The sequence below is a fragment of the Betta splendens genome, chromosome 9 (assembly GCF_900634795.4).
Source record: "Betta splendens chromosome 9, fBetSpl5.4, whole genome shotgun sequence".
NCBI lineage: Eukaryota > Metazoa > Chordata > Actinopteri > Anabantiformes > Osphronemidae > Betta > Betta splendens.
In genome coordinates, this window is record NC_040889.2 from 30,215,499 (window position 1) to 30,237,117 (window position 21,619).

Here is a 21,619-nt window from a genome sequence, read left to right on the forward strand (position 1 = left end):
TCATGAGGCTTCGATTTCGCCATCTCTAGTCCACGGTTAACACTGATCCAGCTCGCCAATCCTGTCACGTGCCTCTCTCATTTAGCGGCATTGGTTTGTGTTCACAGTTGATGTAGTTGTTTTTAATTCCGTACTCAACTTCCAGTTCATGATCAGACGGTCTAAGGCGCGAAGCGTAACAAGTGAGGTCGCACCTTTTCACGGACGCGCCGTGAACGTACCAATCATCATACACATGACCTAGAAGGACATTACTGCCACAAGCAGGGGCTGAGAAGCCTCTTCTACCACCTCTCCGGCTCCCTGACTCACGGTGTCTCCGCTCAGCCATTGCGTCTAACGTTTCACTGCTACATCAAGTCAATATAAACGCAATCAACGTCCAGTCAAAAACGTTCTGACAACGTTCAGTCGTTTAAAGACGGATCTATGAGGTGTAACAGCAGATGAATCGAGCGTGAATATGGAAGAAAAGATGCATTATGGGAGGAGAGATGCATTATGGGAGAAGCGATGCATTATGGGCAGAAAATAAAGGCTTGTAAATTTATTTTACAGCGACACCTGGTGTTGTAGAGGAGAACAACAGTCCATCACATTCAGCAATTTTTTTAAACGGAATTCATGTTTTTTACAGCTGCAGTACACCAATACAGTCCAGTTGAATGCATTCATTTCTCAGCGTGTGAGGAAGGCGCTAACTGTAGCCTGTGTTTCATGGCGTCAAAATGGACAGGGTTCTATCAAAGGTGGTTCCCATGCTGCTGGAGTGAATGCAGGAAAGAAGAGCTGAGACTGAAGCCACAGACACGTCGGTGAAAAACACAAAAGTTTTATTATAGTAAATAGTGGGAGCTTCTCATGGCTGTACAACACTGGCATCCGCAGTTGGCACTATTTAAGGGCATGATCTAACCAGAAACAGAACTCACACTGCCATCACAGCTTCATCTGTAAAGGTCAGTTCTGTTTGTGGGGATCCTTTCAGTGTCTGAGACAAACAGAGCAAAAGAAAGAAACAAAAAGCACCAAAAGCTACAAGAGATCAACAACTCAAAACTCCACACACATGCAACTCACACCGATGTACACTGAGCTATAGAGGCATGCAAAAACAACACTGCTCTGAACGGGCTGCTCCACAGAAACACACAGCGGCTCGGTTCCGGTCCGGGTCTCCATGACAGGCTGAGGATCCAAAGGTCCAACTACACAAGGTTTGCGTTTCATCTCTTAGCTCAGCAGCCGGGACACTGGAACTTAAACAGCTGTTTAACAGCACCCACAGTCAATGGACCAGTTCAATTCTGACCAGTTCTTAACAGAACCTGTCAGAACACTAAGGCCCGAACTCGCCCAAAGTTACCTGTAAATGAAAACTGCCTTTCATTGACATGGTATTAATTATAACTCGAGGTACGACCATTAAATCTTCTGTCCGATCCACAATTTGGAAGATTCTAATTAGACTGCGAAACAAGAAGAAGCTAGACATTGGTTCTGGATTCTATGATGAAAAGGAACAGATGAATGGCATCTTCCCACAGAACAGGCCACCTTCCAAAGACTCAGACGACAGGTTGTAGAACAGATGAGAAAATATTGTTGGTTTCTTCCCAAATGTTCAGAACTCCAGAATCTACACAAACACTGAAAGCACTGGATCCGATCCAGCAAACCGGACCAACGACCCGTCTTCATTAAGCTCCTTTATATTTCAGAGGGGTTGTTCATGTACAGATCTGAGGTTCCTAATATTCTGAACATGTCATAGAGTATAGAAATAAATGAACCAGGTCCAGTCCATCAAAGTTAACAGAATATTAAAGTTTTACGTGAACTGTACAAGGATCCAGAATAACAAATCCCCTAATTCCAGGCTGAGCCGCGTTCCCTCAGGCACAGAAGACGTGGAGCCGGCAGCTCGGCTGGTGGCACCGCTTCAGCAGGTGGAGTCATTACAAACAAAACGACCAGTGTCGGTGCCTCTGGAGGAAGTTTGAGCTTTAAGCCGGATGAAGCCACAAGCGTCCGGCTGCTTATACAGAACAGATAATATACAAAGAAACGTCCGTATCAAACACAGAGACGATGGCGATACAGCTCGTCCATAAGAAACACAATCACTGTAAAGAGCCACAACAGACACAGCAACTACAACTCAACTTCCAGCTGATGCAGCCAGTCCAGACCAGCGGCGCCCAATCCAGACCGGTAGAGACACTGAATCTAATTGTTGAAGGGATAATCAGGAACGTTTGAGACTCGTGTATCTGAGAATGAAGACGTCTCCTAATGACTGTCACCGACCGTAATGAGGAGACGTCTTCATTCTGCATATCAACATGGCCTACATGTCTGAACTGTGATGTAGGTTCAAATCAGTGATGTTTTTTAGAGGAATGAACCTACAATGTAATCATCCTGTGGTAACTGTTCTCAGATCTGAGCTTTGTGGAGTTAAACCTTGTTCACGTGTTACTCACGCATCACTTATTACAACGTCACATCGGTGCAGGACACAAATATGGTGGAAAGGATTTGTGGGAAGTTTCCAGACTTCATTCAAGTAACATCTACATTAGTTCAACTGGCCGTTAAGGACGACTCAATACTTATCTGAAATCTTCTTGGCATAAATATGAAAAGGTGGAAATTGTGTAAAAGCATGAGCTGAACTAAAACCTTTAAAAACCCACATCAGTCAAACTGTTGAAAGTGTGAGAAGCTAAAAACAGGAAGAGCCAGCCAGCGGGATGCAGTTCAGCCAATGCCAGTTAAACAATGACAACGTGAAGGTTTCCCTACAAACGTCTCTACAACACAGACGATTATGGAAAACAGAAGAATCAGCAATAACAAGTAACAAAACAATAGGAAAAAAAAGCGAGTCCGTGTCCTTCGGCTTCTCAATCGCTGACCTGTGGCGCGGAGGGCGGGGCCAGTTAACAGACGTCTCTACTGCCCAATCACAGCTTCTATGAATGCACAGCAGAGAGCAGGTGGTGGTTCCACTACTTGGGCCAGTGCTGGTCCAGGTTCTCCCCAACGTTCCCACCCTTCATTAAACCCCTTAGGCTCCGCCCCCATCCTCAGGTAACAGCTGCTTTCTGTCTGCAGGGGTTTCAGGATCGCGTCCTCACACGGAATGATGTGAATGGTAGAATTTTAGACGCTCGGTTTTTGGGTTCACTTGCTGTTGTGTGAGGCTTTGCACTGGTTCTGGAGGAAATGTGGCACAGATGGATGATGAAGTCAGGAGCACCTCAGTAAAGCTGGTTTGTAGTTGTCCGTCTTTAAGGCGTTTCTCTCATCATCTGCCTCCACAGATGCGTTGAGTCCCAGGATGATTTAAACCGAACGTTCATTTTCAGTGGGGGTTCTGATGGGTTCTGAGTGAATCGATGCAGGTCGCGGTTAGTCTTTCCAGGGAGGACCATTGTGGTCTTAGGAGGTCTTTACCAGGTCGTAGACGTAGATGTGGAAGTCGTCATCAAACTTGATGAAGTACACGGAGGGCTTGGCCTCCACCTGGTGGATCACCATGCCCGACCGCTTCCCACCGTCCTCTTTGGCGTACTCCACCTGTTTGCCCACCAGACTGTCGACCACCTCGCCAGGCTCACGCTCCGCTGCCACATTGTCATCTGCACAGAGAAAGAGAAAAATCAGTGGGTGTTTCTCGAATGGTAGTGCTACAAAGTGTCAGAAGATACAAGTACCACGAGACAAGACAGCTGTGAAATTGTACAGCAACATGTGGGTCAGGGTGTAGACACAGCAGAGCTCCAGGTGGTTCAGAACACCACTGTCAAACCATAGCAACCACCACATCAGCTGCTAAGTGTTAGCAGGGTGAGGCGTTCAGGGACCACTCACTGGAGTCAGGCATTATGCGAAGGTCTCCTTCCTTGTAGTCGTCTAGAAGCTGGTACATGTAGAGAACCGGGTCCTTCTCATAGGTGATGTAGAACCAGGTAGTCATGATGGGAGCTCGGGCCAGAACCATTCCCCTCCACTCCTCCTTGGGCCCATCTTCGGTCTCAAACATGTGTTCTACCGCCTTACCAATAATCGTGTCCGCCAGCAGCGAGTCACTCACCCGGGTCGCAGCTGGACCGGGCACAGACAGAGAGGAACAGTTAGTACCACAGCAGAACCCAGCGACACAGGGAGGTACCAGAGTCCGAGAGGCTCCTCACCCACTCTGTCGGGCAGCACCTCCAGCCCCACCACCCGCTCGTCGTTGTACAGCTCCAGGCCGTAGATGCAGTCGAAGCCGTCATATTTGATTAGATAGAGCGAGGGGTTCACAGGAACCTGGTCCAGGACCGTCCCCTTCCACTGAGACGACTTAGCTAAAAGAACCCAGACATGTGTTACAGATGGGTCCAAACCAGCCTCAGCACACACTAAACACAAGTTCCACACGGTCCCTAAGAGCTCATGTCCAGACACTGCATCTGGCATCAGGCCTCTGGGCCTAGTGAGATTCACACACGGAACCAACCTGTTCACAGTGCGGACACATTCAGGGCTCCACGGTTAATGCACTACTAATGATTCCTGTTGTCTAGTAATATAATAACATGGGGGAGACAGACTGAATTAAGGCATTCATTTGACTCCAGACTCTCTTTACTGTCAGTGAAGACCTGTCTTGGACATATGACATCTCTTCTCTGGTTAAAAAGGCCAGAAAAGCTTGTACTTCCTCAGACAGCTGCGCAAACTCTTTTACACATCAATAATACAATCAGTTCTCTGTGGGAATATCAGCATCTTAGTGAACAGCAGGTCTCAGGACAAAAAGGACATGAGGAGAGTGATCAGGTGTGCTGAGTGCATCACCAGGACGAAATTGCCTGACCTGCATGATATTTACATCAGGAGATGCAGGGCCAGGAGACATCAGGAAAGACACTCACCATCCCAACCATAAATTGCTGCACTGTCTGGAGCACTTCACTACTGTTGTACTTACACAAATCATTGTGAGCTGCTGAACCTCCTTGAACCACAACACCATCAGGTTTGTGTGGTTCAAAACAGCTGGACTTGACATTTGGCAGACATGTTTTCTCCCTCTGCCTGTGTCAGCTTCACTTAAACCCAACTTACTGCCTTCTTTCCAGATGTGCTGGATCCTGCAGCCCACAATGTTTCTCCTGGGCTGAGCCAGAGTCTTACTGGGACCAACACTTGTCCTCTGCTTCCTGTAGGGAGAGAGAGAGAAATGAAGCAAGAAGAAAGAAAAAGAGCAAAGGATGTGATTCTTTCCTGGTTCTAAAAATGAGCAGATTGTCACAATTTACTTGTGTGAGTTCTTTTTTTTCATCATGTTTGCAGAAACACCCGAATGTCCTGAAACACAAAAAAAACAAGTTAATGCATGTAGTGGTGGTGCGACCAGCACAGGACTAATGGGAGTGTTTGATATGCAATCTGAACCACATCAAACAAAAAATATCATTTCGCCACCTACAGTCCTGATGGAGAGATGTGACCAAACTCCACCCACTAAGATGAAACTGTTGCTTCATCAGCTTTTCTCGCAACTCACCTCCGTCTGCTCTGGGCCGTGGGGCCGCTGGGCTCTTGAATGGGGTCTTCATTCATCCACCTTCAGGTGGGGCAGCCAACAAGGCCGCTGGTCTGGGTTAAACACTGGGAAAAGAGGGGACACCACAGGAAGGGGGCAGGGGAGGGAGGAGGGTAGGGAAGGAGGGAGGTGGTGGTGGGAAGAGGAGCACCAGGAGTTACACTGGGCCCGGTGCAGACGGCATTGAGGCTGGGAACCGACTAATACCTGGAGGCTTGACCACACTGTGTTAAGCCTGAAGAGAAAAAACAACAGTATTTACACATTGATCAGTTGAGTTTTGTATTTTATTCTTGTTTGACACTTATTAACTGGTAAATGTTAATATATAGCCATTTATTATTTATGAGTCTAAACCAATGAACCAAAACTGATTTTGTTCATTACACCAACAAACGAGATGCAGCCTGTGCTGAACAGCCAGAGGACGGGTCGAGATGTTGACAGCTGGAACACACACACACACACACACACACACACACACACACACACACACACACACACACACACACACACACACACACACACACCTGCTGCTGCTGCACAAGCTCAAAGGTATGCAACTGGAGACCAGGACCACACCAGGATCAGAACCATTAGCACCACACGCTGACGTGAATAAATGATCTCACCTTCTAACTGACCATGAGATGGAAATCCAGTCTCAGCAACTGAGACAGTTGAACTGGGAGAAAACCCAAGCTGTGATACCACTACGAGCTGCCAACGAACCAGAAGTCGTTTACTAACTCTTCATCATATCTTGGTTACAGGGAAAATATTGTTGATTTTCCGTAAAGCTAATCGGAGCATGTGATGCAGATTAAAACGTTTCAGAGCTGAGGAGGAAACGACTGCTACTTAACGGTGCTGTTCTGAACCAAAATCACCAATTATCACATTAGCTGCTGATAAATCGTCTAATTCAGTTTTAAATAAAAAACCCTTGCGTCTGCTAAGTGTTTGTAGTCTACAACTAGTCCTGACAGTGTGATCCTATAACAGAAAGATTGAAAATACACTGGAACCTGCTGAGTGAAGACTTACCCCAGCAGAGTTTATTATGATCATAAACTGAAAATAAACTTTAATCTGCAGATTCTATATTTTGAATGATACAGGACGATCAGACAAAGATGTGACAGAGCTGTGCGTCTGCATCTTGTCTTATTTGCAGAATAATGACCCACCACCACCATTATCACCACCTCCATCACATCACAACCTCACCAATAATGTAAATGTTATCACCATCTGAGGAGAAGCTCAGACCTTGAAGGTGACACGACCGTGAACGCAGCAGGGTTTCATCATCGGCTGCTGTGACTTCATGCTTGTCCTAGTAAATGGTAAAGATGAGGAGCCAAAGATCACCAATTAGCACCCGAACCCCCCGCCTGCACACTCCGCACACTCCTGTCACCGCAAAGCGTTCGAATGCGAGCATGGGTAATTGGTTAACAAGCGGCGGCCATATTGCGCCAGTATTTACAAAACCCGCATCGGTGCAAAAACAGGCGCAATCGAACAAAGGGAGAGGGAGGTGTGCTGGGAGCAAGGCAGGCGCTAAGCTAGCTGCTTCGCTGTAAAACGTCCAATCGGGTCGTTGAATGGGTCGGTGATCGGTGCCAGAGGCTGCAGTTTCTTACCGTTACAGTGATCGGCGTCGCTGTACAATCCCGATCAACCTCCGCGGCTCCAAATTGATCCGCTCTGCCTCCGTGGGGTTCTCCGCTGCGTCAAGTAAACTTAGCTGAGACGGAGAGCCGACGGAAACAATGAGGCAGAGTTTTCACAATAAAAGGCCTGAAAGCATTTCCAACATGAATGAGGCGCACTGATCGATCAACTGTTCGTTAGAAAATGAACATAAACTTATCCATATATCCAATGTGACGCTCACACATCGAAGTATTCACAACTATAATACAATATACATTCGTTCAGGTTTGAACATGGCTCAAGAGTAAGCTTAATTTGCATAAGGTTTGATATTTGTTTGTCAGACCTATTCATCTCATGTGGACTGTGCACACATACACTTTTGGTATTTTCTTTTTTTCTGTTTACATGGGCCAGCGACATAGTTATCTGTTCTGTCTTCCTTATTTAAAAAAATCACCGGAAACCGCATCGTTGCCAATTGTTGTTGGGCAGGTTTGTATTGACGGCACTTCCACGGCCGAGTCCCGCCTTTCCTCTCCTTGCTAAATAGTGACTTAGGGGAGTGTTGGGCGCTGGGACTTCCTGCCGTATACTGAGAATCTCTGTTCACCTTTCTTCTTTTAAGACGTCAGATGGCGCCGTTAACGCACAACAGTCACAAAGCGAGTAGTAGTCCGAATAGTAGTAGTTTTTTTGACAAGGACGATCTGTTACTTATTCAGCTGTCACTTACTCTGCGCTGTAACGCGCACGACGCTTAGCGGGCCGCGCGCTCTGCACTAGATGTACAGATAAAGGACTGACCCAAAGTCAGACCTCCCAGCTACTCGGAGATTGGTTAAAGAACAAAAGCTGATCTGCGAGCAGCCAAACTCGCGCAATATGCTCCAACACGTTCGAGTTGGAGCCAGAGACGTTCCAGTGGGGCGGTGTTTAACCCGCTTTCAACATAGTTATCCAAATGGCGTGAAACACCGCTCACCCAGGAGACTCCGGGGTGACGAACTGTTAAATCACTCAGCGCAAAGGAATTTAGGTAAAAACCGAAAGCTAAGCCCCTCCACACTTTACCGATCCGTCAGTGAGACGAGGTCGGGTCAGGTCCATGATAACGCAGCACAAACGTAGTCCTAATCCACATAGCGGGGCAACCTGGAAGAGACGAAGACACTCGAGGAGGATGTCGAGCAACACGAGCTTGATGTGGAAATAGTTACAGCAAGATGTGAGAAAACCGAGGCCAGCGACATCATGTTGGTCCGGAACTCGGTGAGTAGCTGGTTCGGTTAACGCTCGTCTTTATGCTGCTTAGAATGAAGATTACGTGTCAGCTGTGGGTGTGTGGCGGTTGGAGCTGTGATGCTAACGGCTATGGTGCTACTGTAGCACCCAGGCTAGCTGCCAATTCCGTGTTTAAGCTAGGTTGCCTTGGACCAGGAGGGAACGCTAGTCCTCCGGCTCTGTTACTTAAGGCTTTAGAACCTAGAGAAGCAACTAGTTGGTTCTCTGGATCCGCGTACCTTCATTCAAACTAAGATTGGACAGATTAAGCATTATGGAGGAAGTAACATCATGCAGTCAACTATTACGTGGGTCCAGTAGTTATAGCTACTGTACCCAAGTACAGGATCAAAGGCTCCACTAATACTAGTTCACGTTTCTGAACATGTGTATAAGTGGCCACTTTATTAGGCACACCTGTACAAACGAACAGCATCTCCGTCGTTAGTTCTTCCACCAGTTTATATTTAGAGATGATGAGAAGTGGCGTTTGTTAGTGTACATCAGTGAGGTTGTCGTCCTTCTGGGGACGGTACCGTAGGAGGGTTTAATGTTTCTGTGACCCCAGACAATGTTACAAACAACATATAAACTAATAATAAACCGCACATGTTGATGTCCGTCTGCGTTGAGTCTCATACGCAAGGGAATAATTTAAGGGAATTAACAGAAACTTGTAATGCTTGAGCATTAAATACTTGGGGAACCTACGTGGTTCCCTTTGTCACTGGTGTTTCTCTTCTGAGAATGTAAGAATCCTCAGATGTCACCTGAACACAGTTGTGGAAGGCATTCTTTTACCACGCTGTAACAGCTATTCACTATAAACAAGCTGCATTTGTAAGAAAAACTAATAAAAAGAAATCTCTCATCTTTAGCACATTAAAGTGCAAGTACCCAGCTATGAGTAGAAAGGCTCATTCCAAAGAAACCAAACCAAGTGCCCTCAGACGGTTGTGATGGAAAGCTTGGTCACTTCACTATGACAGAGATTCTGAAACACATGAACCAACCACATGAAGAGGTCCCATCCAAATGGAATGTCCACTTGTTTAGGAACCAATATTCACAAATAGTTGATGGTTCCTTTCTCTGCTTCCTGCAGCACGGCCGAAGCCGGGCCAGAGTGATTCATGCGGTGGTGGTGATCTTCCTGGAGTTCTTCGCCTGGGGGCTACTTACCACTCCCATGCTGACTGTGAGTAAACACCCACTCAACTCACAGCAAACTCAGCGATCCTCCAATCACAACAGCAGGACATTTGTCATCTGCAGACCTTCAATACGCATGTAGGAGGAAGCTGAATGGGTATAAAGGCTTACAGGCAGCTTCTGCTTGATGAACCTGTACCTTAGCTGGTCTGAACACAACTGAAACATTCAGACACAAAGTAGTCTTCTTTCTGAAAATTTGGTGGATTCTCTGAAATTTTCCTTTAAGTCACTGTTTGTCTCCAGGGTGAAATCATTAAACGTGCTGTAGCAGAGTGACACTTCATCCTGTCCTTATCAGTTCATTCACCAGTGAACCACGGTCTGAAGCATATTAACAAGAGCCCTCCCTGTTCTGCCTGGTTGTTCTGGAAGCAGCACTCCTGCCTTGACACCTGAAAGTGTCCCTCAGCAGTCATCAGCTAAATCAGGCTGCTTGTGCTGGAAAACAAGGTGGAAGTTGCTCAGAGTTCAAAGTGAAACATTTCCTTAAGACCACTGCTAGATGCTGACGAACCCAGGATAAATCAGAAATTTTGATAAGAGGATGGACGTATTTAATCACGCTGATGTTGTTTCAGGTTCTGCATGAGACATTTCCTCAGCACACGTTCCTGATGAACGGCCTGGTTCAGGGTGTGAAGGTAAAACTTCTGTCACCACTGCATCAGTCAAATCTCATTTCTAACAATTTAGCTGATGAAGCCAGGCAGCACATCGATTTTTCTGTCTGCATCATGCCAATAACACCAGGTTACATCTGATGACCAGTAGTGTTTTCCCCTGCTCCCACATTTACAGTGACTAACCCTAATAGAAACTAGTTTGTAGGTAGTAAATGCATCCAAGGCGTTCATCTCGTATGTCATGAGAAACGATTTCTCCTTGTCTTGACTCCAGGGCCTCCTGTCATTTTTGTCTGCTCCTCTGATTGGTGCTCTGTCCGACATCTGGGGCAGGAAGTCCTTCCTCCTCATGACAGTCTTCTTCACCTGTGCACCTATCCCCTTCATGAGGATCAGCCCCTGGTGAGACCCCTGCTAACCCGTGGTTGCCGTTGATGCACATCTCCAGTGTTTTGAGTCCTGTGCAGCTGTTTAACCTGCAGTCATATGACACTCAGCTACAGGGAACTGGTCTAAGCTGGAGTTTAACATAATAAACTACTATTATGATGACTGAAGTAGTAATGATGACAATGAACACTTGCGTTATGTTGTCAGGATTTATTTCCCTTAAATTTGGGGTCGTTTTCATTGAAGAGATGCCTCAGAGAGTCCACTCTATCCTCCTGTAATCCCAGTGTTACTGTTCATTTATCAGACAGCAGCTCAGTCACACTTCTGCTGATGCCACATTATTCCTGGAATTATTGAAACTGATCCACTGACGTCAGATCAGCTCAGGTTACAGCACATGCTGCCTTACTGACACTGTCCGTTGTTCAGAGGAGGTTCTGTTGTGAAAACTAATTTCTCACCATTTGAAGTTTGTAAGAAGTGAATATGAGGTCGATGCTGATAATGGAGGCACTTGGTCCCGATCTGATCTGAGAGCAGCCTCATGGAGTTTAAACAGTCACATGTTGTTCATGTGAGGATCAGCTCTGAACACAAATCAACCTTTCCCATTCTGATCTGTACAGGCCTGAACGTTCACTCTACTGATGCTTCACTTTTTTTATTTTTCATCAGACAGAAAATGTTTTTCCTTTTTTTGTATAAAGAAGTGAAGGGAAACTGTTGTTCCAGTCAGTGTGTTACTGTTGTTCCAGACAAACTGAATGTTCACTCCGGTATGGTGGATTAGCTTAGCCTCTCTGCTTCTAAGTGTTAGATGACTGTCTGAGCACAAACCTGTCCCATCACACATTACAATTCTACAGCGATACAGGACCGTCACTTCTCAGCCAGCGGCTAACAGCTGCTATCGCACCCAAGTACATGAGGTGGATGAGGCACGATGGCTGGAGTCCAGACCGGTTAGGTTCAAGAAGCCCTCCGGAAAAGCTTAAGATTCTCTGAAGGCTGATGTTCTGTTAAAGAGCTTGAAGTGCAGGTTCTTCAGGTTGTAGACGTAGCCGCAAAATGAGATCACATCCCCAGGTTTGTGCTTCATGTTTCACAAACCGACCGGCCAAAGTCACATCTTCCCAGTTGCTCCAGTTCAAACCAGTGCAGGTTTACTGTGGTGTCTCGGTGGTGGTGTGAAGCACTTGTGACATAGTTTGTTTCTGTCTGCAGGTGGTATTTTGCCCTGATCTCTGTCTCTGGGGTCTTTGCCGTGACCTTCTCTGTGGTTTTCGCCTATGTTGCTGACATTACAGAGGAGCATGAGAGGAGCACTGCCTACGGAGTGGTGAGACCGGCTACTTGCTGCAGTACACAAACGTCTGAGTCAGTATTCACACTGAGACTCCACTAGCAAGGAGCAAATCCAAACTTGCAGATCAGCCTGTTGCTCTGACAAAAGTAGTGAGTGCTGTTTGGATGTTTGAGGAGTCTGATTGTTGGGAATGTGTCCTCATGAATTTGTTAAATTCCTATTTGCTTGTGATTGTCCAGCTTTCACTGCTTGTTTGCAAACCTCTCTGTTCTTCTTCATCAGGTCTCTGCGACGTTTGCAGCCAGTTTGGTGACGAGTCCAGCTATCGGGGTCTACCTCTCAGAAAAGTACGGAGACAGCCTGGTGGTTCTGGTTGCCACGGTGATAGCCGTGGCCGACATCGCCTTTGTGTTCTTTGTGGTCCCGGAGTCGCTGCCAGACAAGATGAAGCTGACCTCCTGGGGCTTCCCCATCACCTGGGAGCAGGCCGACCCCTTCGCTGTAAGTTCACATCAAATCCAGTCACTGTTCAAAGAGATGCGGATCTGAATCATTTCACCTTAGCTCACACCGCTGAGATAAAGATGAAGCTGGAGGAGCGTGGAGTCAACCCTGCCCGAGTGATGGCTCTGCGTTTGTCCAATCAGGCACATTGCACTGCATGTTTTGCAGTTAAGCTGCAGATCGTCCGGTCTGTGGCTGCTGCGTTGCTCACGTCATGCCATATCACGTGAGTGGCTGCGTTTCACTGACCTGGTAGTTTGTGTTTAGTCTCTGCGTCGAGTGGGAAAAGACACCACAGTGCTGCTGATCTGTGTCACCGTGTTCCTGTCCTACCTGCCCGAGGCTGGACAGTACTCCAGCTTCTTCCTCTACCTGAGACAGGTGAGGCACGTCAGTCCAACCCAACCCAAACCTCTTCTGACTGAGTTACAGGCCAGAATGAAGCTTTGTTGTCATGATTATCACTCGTTGTCTGTGTTGCAGGTGATTGAGTTTTCCCCTGCAGCCATTGTCGGCTTCATCGCCATGGTGGGAATCCTGTCCATAGTGGCTCAGGTACAGAGGTGTTGGTCGCAGATGTGGTTGCATGTTCACCACTTGTTTAAACGTAGGACACATGTGAGTGTTTGTCCTGTGTCTGTCTCCTGTCAGACTCTGTTCCTCAGTGTGTTAATGAGGTCCATTGGTAACAAGAACACACTTCTTCTGGGTCTGGGCTTCCAGCTGTTCCAGCTGGCCTGGTACGGCTTCGGCTCGGAGCCGTGGTGAGTCCACTCATCTAAAAGCTGCATTCATATGTCTTTTGACGGGATCATTATGTTTTCTAGCTTCTGTCTGGTTGTATGATGTTTCTATTAGGATGATGTGGGCGGCAGGAACAGTAGCAGCCATGTCCTCTATTACTTTCCCAGCAGTCTCTGCTTTGGTCTCCCACAATGCATTACCGGACCAACAGGGTGAGTTCACCTGTTAAAGGGAACAGAGGTCACAGCCCTTTCTACTAACCCATGCATAACCTGCTGTCTGTGTGGGCAGGTGTGGTTCAGGGCATTATCACGGGCATCAGAGGTCTGTGTAACGGCTTGGGTCCGGCTCTTTATGGCTTCATCTTCTTCCTCTTCAACGTGGAGCTGAACGACATTCAGCCAGTGGCAGGAAAACCGGGCACTGAGGTAAACGCAGCTAAAAGATCATGCGTCATTGATCATGCTTCTCGGACCCTGATGCGTGATTTCTCCTCCTGTCTGCTATTGTAGAAGTCAGGCATTCCGGGGCCTCCCTTCCTATTCGGGGCGTGCACCGTCGTGTTGGCTCTGATCGTGGCCGTCTTCATCCCCACCCACCACCAACTGTCTGAGATCAAGACCTGTTCTACCCTCAAGTCCAGCAGCCGCTCCTCAGCTCATGCTCAGAGGTCTGGCTCTCTGACCAATCCCTCCAGCGACGCTGGGGACATTGAGCCGCTGCTACAGGACAGCAGCTTGTGACTGACAGCCCAACAACTCACAGCACAGAAGTCCAACATCCCGCCTCCTTCAACCTTGAATCGTTTCTTTTTCATAGATTTTCTGCACAGATGTCAGCTTAGTTCAAAACATGAACTCAGCTTTACACTTAAAAATGAAGCTAAAGGTCAAAGTACATCAGGCGCCATCATCGTTGCAGCTGTTCAGTAAGGTATTAAACATATTCTGAATACTTCTGCGCCTGGTATCCCCTCGCTTAGTTCATCTGGGCTTGTCCAACCTAAGGGCTTGAAACCTCATGGCTCTGAAACCTGAGACCCGGGAGCCAAGTTCACAAGTACACAGACCTTAGCTGACCTGTAGGGGGCGCTAGGGTTCGTGTCTAACGTGAACCATTTAAACTCTGGTTCTCTGCTCCCTCTCTTACCGTAGAAACTGCCTCCACATATCATTTTGCTTGGGAGCTTGGCTCGAAATCTAGACCTGCAGTGAAGTCCCGCGCTAAGTTTGAAGTGGTTAAGTCTGGCTGGTGATTTGATAGTATTTGTCCAGGCTGTAGGTAGAGTAAAGTGTCTCCCTCCAACCTGAGGCTGATCATGGTTTGAGTCAAGTCCGCTAGAGTCTGAGGAAGCTGTTCAGGTCATGAGGAGTTTCCTCCTGTGTCCTCTTTAGGCTTCCACTGTCTGCCACTGCAGTGTCTCATGTTCCTGCTTTGCTTTAGTTTGTATTAAACCGCTTTGTCGGAATCAGCAGGTTGACTGAACCAGACTGTGCCATATTCCGTAGTTTGTTTTTTTTACATTTGACTTAAATGTTCACCTGATGTGTTTGAGCTCAAACCTTCACATTCCATAACAGGCACCATGGAATCTGCTCAAGTCGGATCGTTCAGGAGCATCTTTCACTTATTACATTAATGTGGTCACAGCTCTAGAAAACGACTGATCATGTGTAGCATTATGTTCCAGCCACATCATCAGCGATCTGGTCAGATCGTGGCCTTTTCACATCAATGCTCCTCATTGCTTTCGCTCAGTTCCTGACGATGTCAAAGACGGACCAACAGTATATTTTTTTACCCAGCAGATTTGTAAGTGAATGCTCCTGAATGCATCACAGCATCATGTTTTTGACCTGTTTCTCTGACCCAGATTTTTGCTACTACTGCGTTCATGTCTCATTTAGAGGTTTCTCCTCTTTCAAATAATAGTCATGTAATTCTCTCAGATTTTAATGCTCTTAATCCAGATTCAGTTGAAGATAGAACCAGCAAAGTTACAGAAAACTGCTGATGAGAGCTGTCAAGTGAGTCAGAGGAAGAGCAGTAAATGAACTGATGGTGACGTGTTATGTAGTTCATCCAATGGTCTTCAACCCCCACGTGCACTTTAATGTCACTCAACATGTGCCTCAGATCATCATGTTCGTATAGTTTTTTTTTTTGTTTGTTTTTTTTATACTAAAAGATGATGTGTTGTGTGTTGCTTTTATTTCCAGGACATAATTTTAAATATCTTACAAATAAAAATGTATGAAATGGCAAATCATTTGAATGTCACACTTTTTAAACTTATTTCGCGTCTCGCCACCAGCTTGACGCAACTTTCTGTCACAGTCTCTGATCCTGTTCCTTGTTTTATTTTGAGTTCCTTACGTTCGGTAGTGTCTGGTTCTAGTCCCTGGTTTTATTTTGAAGTCCTTCCTGTCGATCATGTTTTGGTTCTGATCTCCGCCATTATTTTGAAAGGACTTCCTGTTCATGTCACGTCACAGCTGTTCCCAGTTTCTACCGGTCATTAGCCACACCTGCATGTCATCATTAATCAGTTCAGTGTATTTAAGCACCACCTCTCACCCTAGCACTTCGCCAGATTGTTAGCTCGTGTTGCGTGTTATTCACCACTTTCCAACGTTCAGTAACCTAGCCCAGTCGTGTATCTTGTTTTGAACTCCGAGCCTGTCTAGTCCCTGCCTGCCTTGGTTTTCTGATCCTGCCTGATGCTGACCTCGCCTGCCTGCCTGACCACGGAACGGTATAATAAATCAGCCTCTCGTGTACGAACCTTGCCTGTCCCTGACACCGAGCCCGCCTGATCTTGTATTTCACGCATTGACTTCCCGTGTATGACCCTGCCTGACCTGGACCCTGTAATCTGGAATAAACTCTCATTTATCATATCTCAGTCTGTCTGGGCCGTGCATGTGGGTCCGCCGCCTTTGACGTTCTGACATTTTCCTTTGACTCCAGTAAATTTGAAGAAAATAGTAACTCCTTGTGCTTTCAGGGGTCGCCACAGCAAATGATTTGCTCTGTAGATTCGGCAAGTTTTTATGCCAGATGCCCTTCCTGATGCAACCCCTCACGCCCTGGACGACAGTAGCGCAACACGCTGACCACTGCACCAGGGCTGGGGCTTAGTGAATTTCAACCAAATAATTTCCACAAACAATTTTTATTACAATAAGAAAATAAAATGCTTTGATAAATGTCAGACAAATATAATCTGTAAACTGATGGAGCTGAAAGTGAAAGAACAAATAATTAGCATTTACTGCAGCTTCCTGTTTAAAACCAAGAAGAATAATAAACCTTACATCAGCTTGTTGACTCTAAAGCTGTTAAAGACATTTTGTTTGGTCACAGCTTTCCCTGAAGCTCCATTTACAGAACCATGATCTGGCCTCAGTTTAATCTGTAGAGAAACTCTAGCTCTCTACAGGATGGAAATCTGATTTTGGAATGGAAATAATTTATAAAAAGTGATTTCTTAGCCAGGCTCCACCTTATTACCATTGTGGTATTTAAATATGTAAACACAACAGAATAGTTGCAGTCAGATCTGGATTGATTTTGTTTTCCATAATAAAATTTATCTCAAACATTGAATAAGTTAAAACACAAATATTCGACGTTAACCTTTAACTTTCTTCTCCATCAGCTACAATCAGATGTCTTCGTTTTGGAACAGCTTAAGCCATCACAGCAGGCAGGAGACGGAGACCTTGGTGGTGGAGTAGGGAACGGCGTCTGCAGAGGGACACAAACTATCAGAACCCACACCTCACAGTTCCTCAGCATTCACCATCAGAACCCACAGAAATGATCTGTGACACCTCGGTCCATCAGCGAGCTGACGTAGGCCTCCAGGAACTCCTTGTCCCTGCTGTCCTTCACCTCGGCCGGCCTCCACTCCTGCCACCGCCTCCTCCTCCTCTTCTCCTCCTTCCTCCCTGCGCGTGTTTGGTTGTCGTACAGTCGGATAAACCTGATGAGCAGCACATTAAACCCGATCAGGTACTGCCTCAGGTTTCAGTCACTCGTACGACCCGTGACAATGAAACAAAGTGAATTTTGCTGAAGCGTGGCCGGTGATGAGGCGGAAGGCATCTTACTTGATGCTGGGGTTGCTGCACAGTCTGGTTGGGATGCAGGTGAGCTCCTCGCCGCTTACCACCACCATTTGGAGCGTGGAGATGTTGGTGAGGCAGAAAGGAAGATACGACAGCTTGTTCTTATGGATGAACAGAGTCTCCAGCTTTTGCAACCTGTACAAACACACAACGTGTCTGCTGAGAATTCCTCGAGGACTGACAACGCGCCGTTGACAGTGACCATTACAGGCAATGGTGTCATCGCTCACCTGTCCATGTCCTGCGGCAGGTCGCTCAAACTGTTGTTGCTCAGGTCCAAGAGCTGCAGGCTGCTCATTCTCAGAGCACAGATGGGAATCGATACAAACCTGTTTTCCGCAATGTCCAGATGAACCAGCTGCTTCAGGCTGCTTAGCTGCATATGAGTCAGAGTCACCAGGTTAGAGTGAGCGCTGATGAATGAAACTACATTCATGGAAAACTACAGGAAAAGATGCTTCAAAGACTCCCAGGAAAAAACTGAACCTTTGTCTGATCATGGTCATGTAAATCATGACTAACACACAAATCCTGACAGAGAAGCAAAGTCCACAGTCCTCATTTCCTCATTTCTAATGGCTTCATATTCTAGTTGTCTGATCACTTATGAAGACACTCAGTTAAACCATTACAACACATCATGAAGCCAACACAACCATACAGTGAACTGTTTAGAAGCTGACACACTGTCAGTGTCAGTCTCCTCACCTCGAACGGCAGCTCACACAGGTTGGAGTTTCCAGCCAGTTCCAGTCTCTCCAGTTTCTCACAGTTTCCCAGTTGTGGAGGGATTCTGGACAGATGGTTGTAGCTGACGTTCAGCTGCCTGAGCTGGCTCAGTTTACCGATCTCAGGCGGCAGCTCAGTGATGCTGTTTCTCAGTAAATCCAGTACAGTGAGCTGGCTGAATAGAGCTAAGTAGTCGGGCAGCCGACAGATCCTCGTGCCCCTGATGTGCCACTGCCTCACGTAGGTCATCCACTGCAGCTCCTTTGGGAAGTCCTGAAACACGGCAAGCTGTCAGCCTGTGCCGTTACACCAAGACGTAATAAAGGTGAGGTCTGACGAACCAGCCAGCGTTCTCCATCCAGTTGGAACAGCAGTGCGTTTGGGTCTGGATCCTTCTGGACCTTCTCATCCTGTTGTTCTCCTGAACCTGAGACCGGATGGAAAGAAAAGACACAAATAAAAACGTAACATACTGTAGGAAAATAAATGCAAACAGTGACAGACGAACAAGAACACGGCAAATACACATACCTGCGTACAGATGTTTTATTCACCTGCGTACAGATGTGACCTTCACCTGCGTACAGATGTTTTATTCACCTGCGTACAGATGTTTTATTCACCTGCGTACACATGTGACCTTCACCTGCGTACAGATGTTTTATTTACTTGCGTACAGATGTGACCTTCACCTGTGTACAGATGTTTTATTCACCTGTGTACAGAGGTGACGTTTACCTGCGTACAGATGTGACCTTCACCTGCGTACAGATGTTTTATTCACCTGTGTACAGATGTTTTATTTACCTGCGTACAGATGTGACCTTCACCTGCGTACAGATGTTTTATTCACCTGCGTACAGATGTGACCTTCACCTGCGTACAGATGTTTTATTCACCTGCGTACAGATGTGACCTTCACCTGCGTACAGATGTTTTATTTACTTGCGTACAGATGTGACCTTCACCTGTGTACAGATGTTTTATTCACCTGTGTACAGAGGTGACGTTTACCTGCGTACAGATGTGACCTTCACCTGCGTATAGATGTGAACTTCACCTGCGTACAGATGTGACCTTCACCTGCGTACAGATGTTTTATTTACTTGCGTACAGATGTGACCTTCACCTGTGTACAGATGTTTTATTCACCTGTGTACAGAGGTGACGTTTACCTGCGTACAGATGTGACCTTCACCTGCGTACAGATGTGAACTTCACCTGCGTACAGATGTGAACTTCACCTGCGTACAGATGTTTTATTCACCTGTGTACAGAGGTGACGTTTACCTGCGTACAGATGTGACCTTCACCTGCGTACAGATGTTTTATTCACCTGTGTACAGAGGTGACGTTTACCTGCGTACAGATGTGACCTTCACCTGCGTACAGATGTGAACTTCACCTGCGTACAGATGTTTTATTCACCTGCGTACAGATGTGACCTCCACCTGCATACAGAGGTGATATTTACCTGCGTACAGATGTTTTATTTACCTGCGCACAGATGTGACCTTCACCTGCGTACAGAAGTGACATTTACCTGTGCACGCCGGTACAGCTGAACATGGCTGGGTAGCTCTCTGTAGATAGCGGTGAAGCAGGTTGACGTCTGTGCTGTTCAGCTTTTTGCAGTAGATGCGGTACTGCCACTCCTGGTCGATCCTACAGACCAACACACGGTGATGATTCTACAACAGTGATTTGGTTTCAGCAGGCGTCGCTTCGCTTTGCTGTCCTGACCTGTGACCTTCTGCTCTCTGTCACTGAGGTGAGGACAGTAATAGCAGCATGTGATCATGTTGCTAAACTCAGCCATGACTCTCAGAGTTGATGAGTAATAACAGTCAGCTGTGAGAGTCAGTCGTTCTCAGAGGTTAAATAGTTTTATTCAGCAGAACTTTGATCTGTTGATTCAGATTTACATTTTAATCAGAAGCAGTAGAAATAAAAAGCACACCTCACCTTAAATATTTTCAGAAGCAAAATAACAGAAAGAAAAGCAGAATAATGGACCTGAGTCCCACAGGTTACGGTTCAGGAAGCTCCAGGTTTTGGAGCTGCTGACAGACCTCAACAAATAGATGTGCTTCCCTTGTATTACTCTGTCTAATGAGATGTTGAACCCCAGACCACAGAGGTGGAAGTATCATTTAAGATAAAAGTCATTATCTTTTCTATCATCGTTTATAATATCATTAAACCAAACTAATGAGTGTGTGTGGACCTAGCGAGGGCGCTCCTCTCCACCCTCTCCTCCTCCTTCCTTTGTCTCTGCCTGTATTTCTTCACTCTGACCTCCCAGATCCCTCGAACCAGAGACAAATCATAGACTGGGGCGTCTAACCTCCTCTCCAGACCCATGCTGCTGCTGACATAACAGACAACAATGAGGAGACCAGTGCAACGATGTTAGTGTCAGATGGTTAGTCCTCAGATGCTAAACCCTTTACTCTCTAGTCATTGAAGAGCTGGCATCACATTTAAAACTTTACTCATTGAGCAAAACATTCTACAGACTACTGGTTTTCTGCTCGTCTGATCATGACTTCAAGTTTTTGTTGAATAATCTTTCCACTAAACCTTGGTCCAGAGATGCTTCAGATCTGACTTTTCAACAGATTGGTGCAAGGCTCTTACCTGAGAGCTGCCGGGTCAGTTCTGCTTGTTTACTGAGGCTCAGACACACACAGCAGTGTGTTATTTATATCAGCTGAGTGTTTGGGTGTCACATGATGCTCCGCTCTGACATTCTGTTGCTATTATTGTTATTACCACTCTCAATGCCTAGAATAAAAAAAAACTCAGAACGACGTCGAGTAACATTTAAGAATGAAGGGAGACTCAGATTGCTCCATAATTTCTATGCAGAGAAGTTATTATTTATTCCTCTGGTAAGACTGGCAGTAACTAATCACAATGAATGCTCGAAGGATGTGTTTAGTTGTTCCAGTAGTCACATGTGTCCGTAAGTTTTTCTGCACTTAACTATTGCCGCATACTTTCAGCTACAGAAACCATTCAAATATCAAAATATTCAGCTTTTTAGGAGACTGGTGCTATTATTTAATTTTTTGATGTTTTTTTCAGCAAAATTCTCCAATTGAAATGAATGGAAAACCATTTTCAAATCCTTTTCAGCTTTGTGTAATTTTAGCTTTAACTACTTCAACATACTTTGAGCTATAGACACCATTTAAACTACAAAACAATCTTTAACTATTCAACTATTAATGTATTGATCAGCTTTTTAATATCTTTAATACTTTCTGAGTTATAGCAGTTTAAGCATAGGGTGGTTTTTGAGGCATTCTCAGCTTTTCCATTAGTGTGTATTGCGTGAGCTAGAGTGCGTAATGTCACAGCTAGAGTGTGAGGACACGTTTTTTTAAGACAGAACCTTTCTCTTTAACTCACCACTAAA

The 21,619-nt window shown here is 46.1% G+C and overlaps 3 protein-coding genes across 9 annotated transcripts; 1 reads left to right on the forward strand and 2 right to left on the reverse strand.

The window, feature by feature from the left end:
- Window positions 1-812: 812 nt before the first annotated feature.
- On the reverse strand, window positions 813-8,479 carry spinb (spindlin b). Of its 5 annotated transcripts, none has more exons than XM_029160710.3 (9): window positions 8,339-8,479; window positions 7,252-7,355; window positions 6,875-6,941; window positions 5,564-5,837; window positions 5,316-5,364; window positions 5,122-5,216; window positions 4,203-4,358; window positions 3,880-4,113; window positions 813-3,647 (listed from the first exon to the last, which is right to left on the reverse strand). In XM_029160710.3, exons 4-9 carry the CDS (start codon window positions 5,613-5,615, stop codon window positions 3,448-3,450), a joined length of 786 nt encoding a protein of 261 aa, XP_029016543.1. In that variant the 5' UTR covers window positions 5,616-5,837; window positions 6,875-6,941; window positions 7,252-7,355; window positions 8,339-8,479; the 3' UTR covers window positions 813-3,447. The 5 variants fall into 5 exon arrangements, with proteins under 5 accessions (XP_029016543.1, XP_029016545.1, XP_029016546.1 ...); XM_029160712.3 differs by lacking the exon at window positions 8,339-8,479 and having other exon boundaries at window positions 5,564-5,667; window positions 5,810-5,837; window positions 7,252-7,838; XM_029160713.3 differs by lacking the exon at window positions 8,339-8,479 and having other exon boundaries at window positions 5,564-5,667; window positions 5,810-5,837; window positions 6,854-6,941; window positions 7,252-7,838.
- On the forward strand, window positions 8,395-16,233 carry mfsd14bb (major facilitator superfamily domain containing 14Bb). The gene is made up of 12 exons (XM_029160700.3): window positions 8,395-8,536; window positions 9,654-9,746; window positions 10,342-10,404; window positions 10,661-10,788; window positions 12,004-12,118; window positions 12,368-12,586; window positions 12,857-12,970; window positions 13,073-13,144; window positions 13,241-13,353; window positions 13,448-13,545; window positions 13,625-13,761; window positions 13,846-16,233. Exons 1-12 carry the CDS (start codon window positions 8,519-8,521, stop codon window positions 14,074-14,076), a joined length of 1,401 nt encoding a protein of 466 aa, XP_029016533.1. The 5' UTR covers window positions 8,395-8,518; the 3' UTR covers window positions 14,077-16,233.
- A 256-nt stretch (window positions 16,234-16,489) lies between these two features.
- Window positions 16,490-20,898, reverse strand: lrrc2 (leucine rich repeat containing 2). Of its 3 annotated transcripts, XR_008695476.1 has the most exons (10): window positions 20,836-20,894; window positions 20,423-20,566; window positions 19,739-19,860; window positions 18,537-18,622; window positions 18,175-18,468; window positions 17,697-17,842; window positions 17,449-17,601; window positions 17,170-17,321; window positions 16,973-17,083; window positions 16,490-16,575 (listed from the first exon to the last, which is right to left on the reverse strand). XR_008695476.1 is itself a non-coding variant. In XM_029160702.3 (9 exons), exons 2-9 carry the CDS (start codon window positions 20,557-20,559, stop codon window positions 17,034-17,036), a joined length of 1,140 nt encoding a protein of 379 aa, XP_029016535.1. In that variant the 5' UTR covers window positions 20,560-20,563; window positions 20,836-20,898; the 3' UTR covers window positions 16,490-17,033. The 3 variants fall into 3 exon arrangements, 2 of the variants coding, with proteins under 2 accessions (XP_029016535.1, XP_029016534.1); XM_029160702.3 differs by having other exon boundaries at window positions 16,490-17,083; window positions 20,423-20,563; window positions 20,836-20,898; XM_029160701.3 differs by having other exon boundaries at window positions 16,490-17,083.
- Between the last annotated feature and the right edge of the window lie 721 nt (window positions 20,899-21,619).

Excerpts from the sequence above, each read along its gene's own strand:
- spinb (XM_029160709.3), bottom strand. The coding sequence starts at position 5,615 with ATGAAGACCCCATTCAAGAGCCCAGCGGCCCCACGGCCCAGAGCAGAC. Across the intron at positions 5,365-5,563 it reads ACGGCCCAGAGCAGACGGAG|GACATTCGGGTGTTTCTGCA; the intron begins GTGAGTTGCGAG and ends TTTGTGTTTCAG. Across the intron at positions 5,217-5,315 it reads AAAAAAAAGAACTCACACAA|GAAGCAGAGGACAAGTGTTG; the intron begins GTAAATTGTGAC and ends CTCTCCCTACAG.
- mfsd14bb (XM_029160700.3), top strand. Across the intron at positions 12,971-13,072 it reads TCTTCCTCTACCTGAGACAG|GTGATTGAGTTTTCCCCTGC; the intron begins GTGAGGCACGTC and ends TCTGTGTTGCAG. Across the intron at positions 13,762-13,845 it reads CAGGAAAACCGGGCACTGAG|AAGTCAGGCATTCCGGGGCC; the intron begins GTAAACGCAGCT and ends CTGCTATTGTAG.
- lrrc2 (XM_029160702.3), bottom strand. The coding sequence starts at position 20,559 with ATGGGTCTGGAGAGGAGGTTAGACGCCCCAGTCTATGATTTGTCTCTG. Across the intron at positions 19,861-20,422 it reads GAGAGGAGCGCCCTCGCTAG|GATCGACCAGGAGTGGCAGT; the intron begins GTCCACACACAC and ends GTTGGTCTGTAG. Across the intron at positions 17,602-17,696 it reads CTGCCGCAGGACATGGACAG|GTTGCAAAAGCTGGAGACTC; the intron begins GTGAGCGATGAC and ends GTGTTTGTACAG.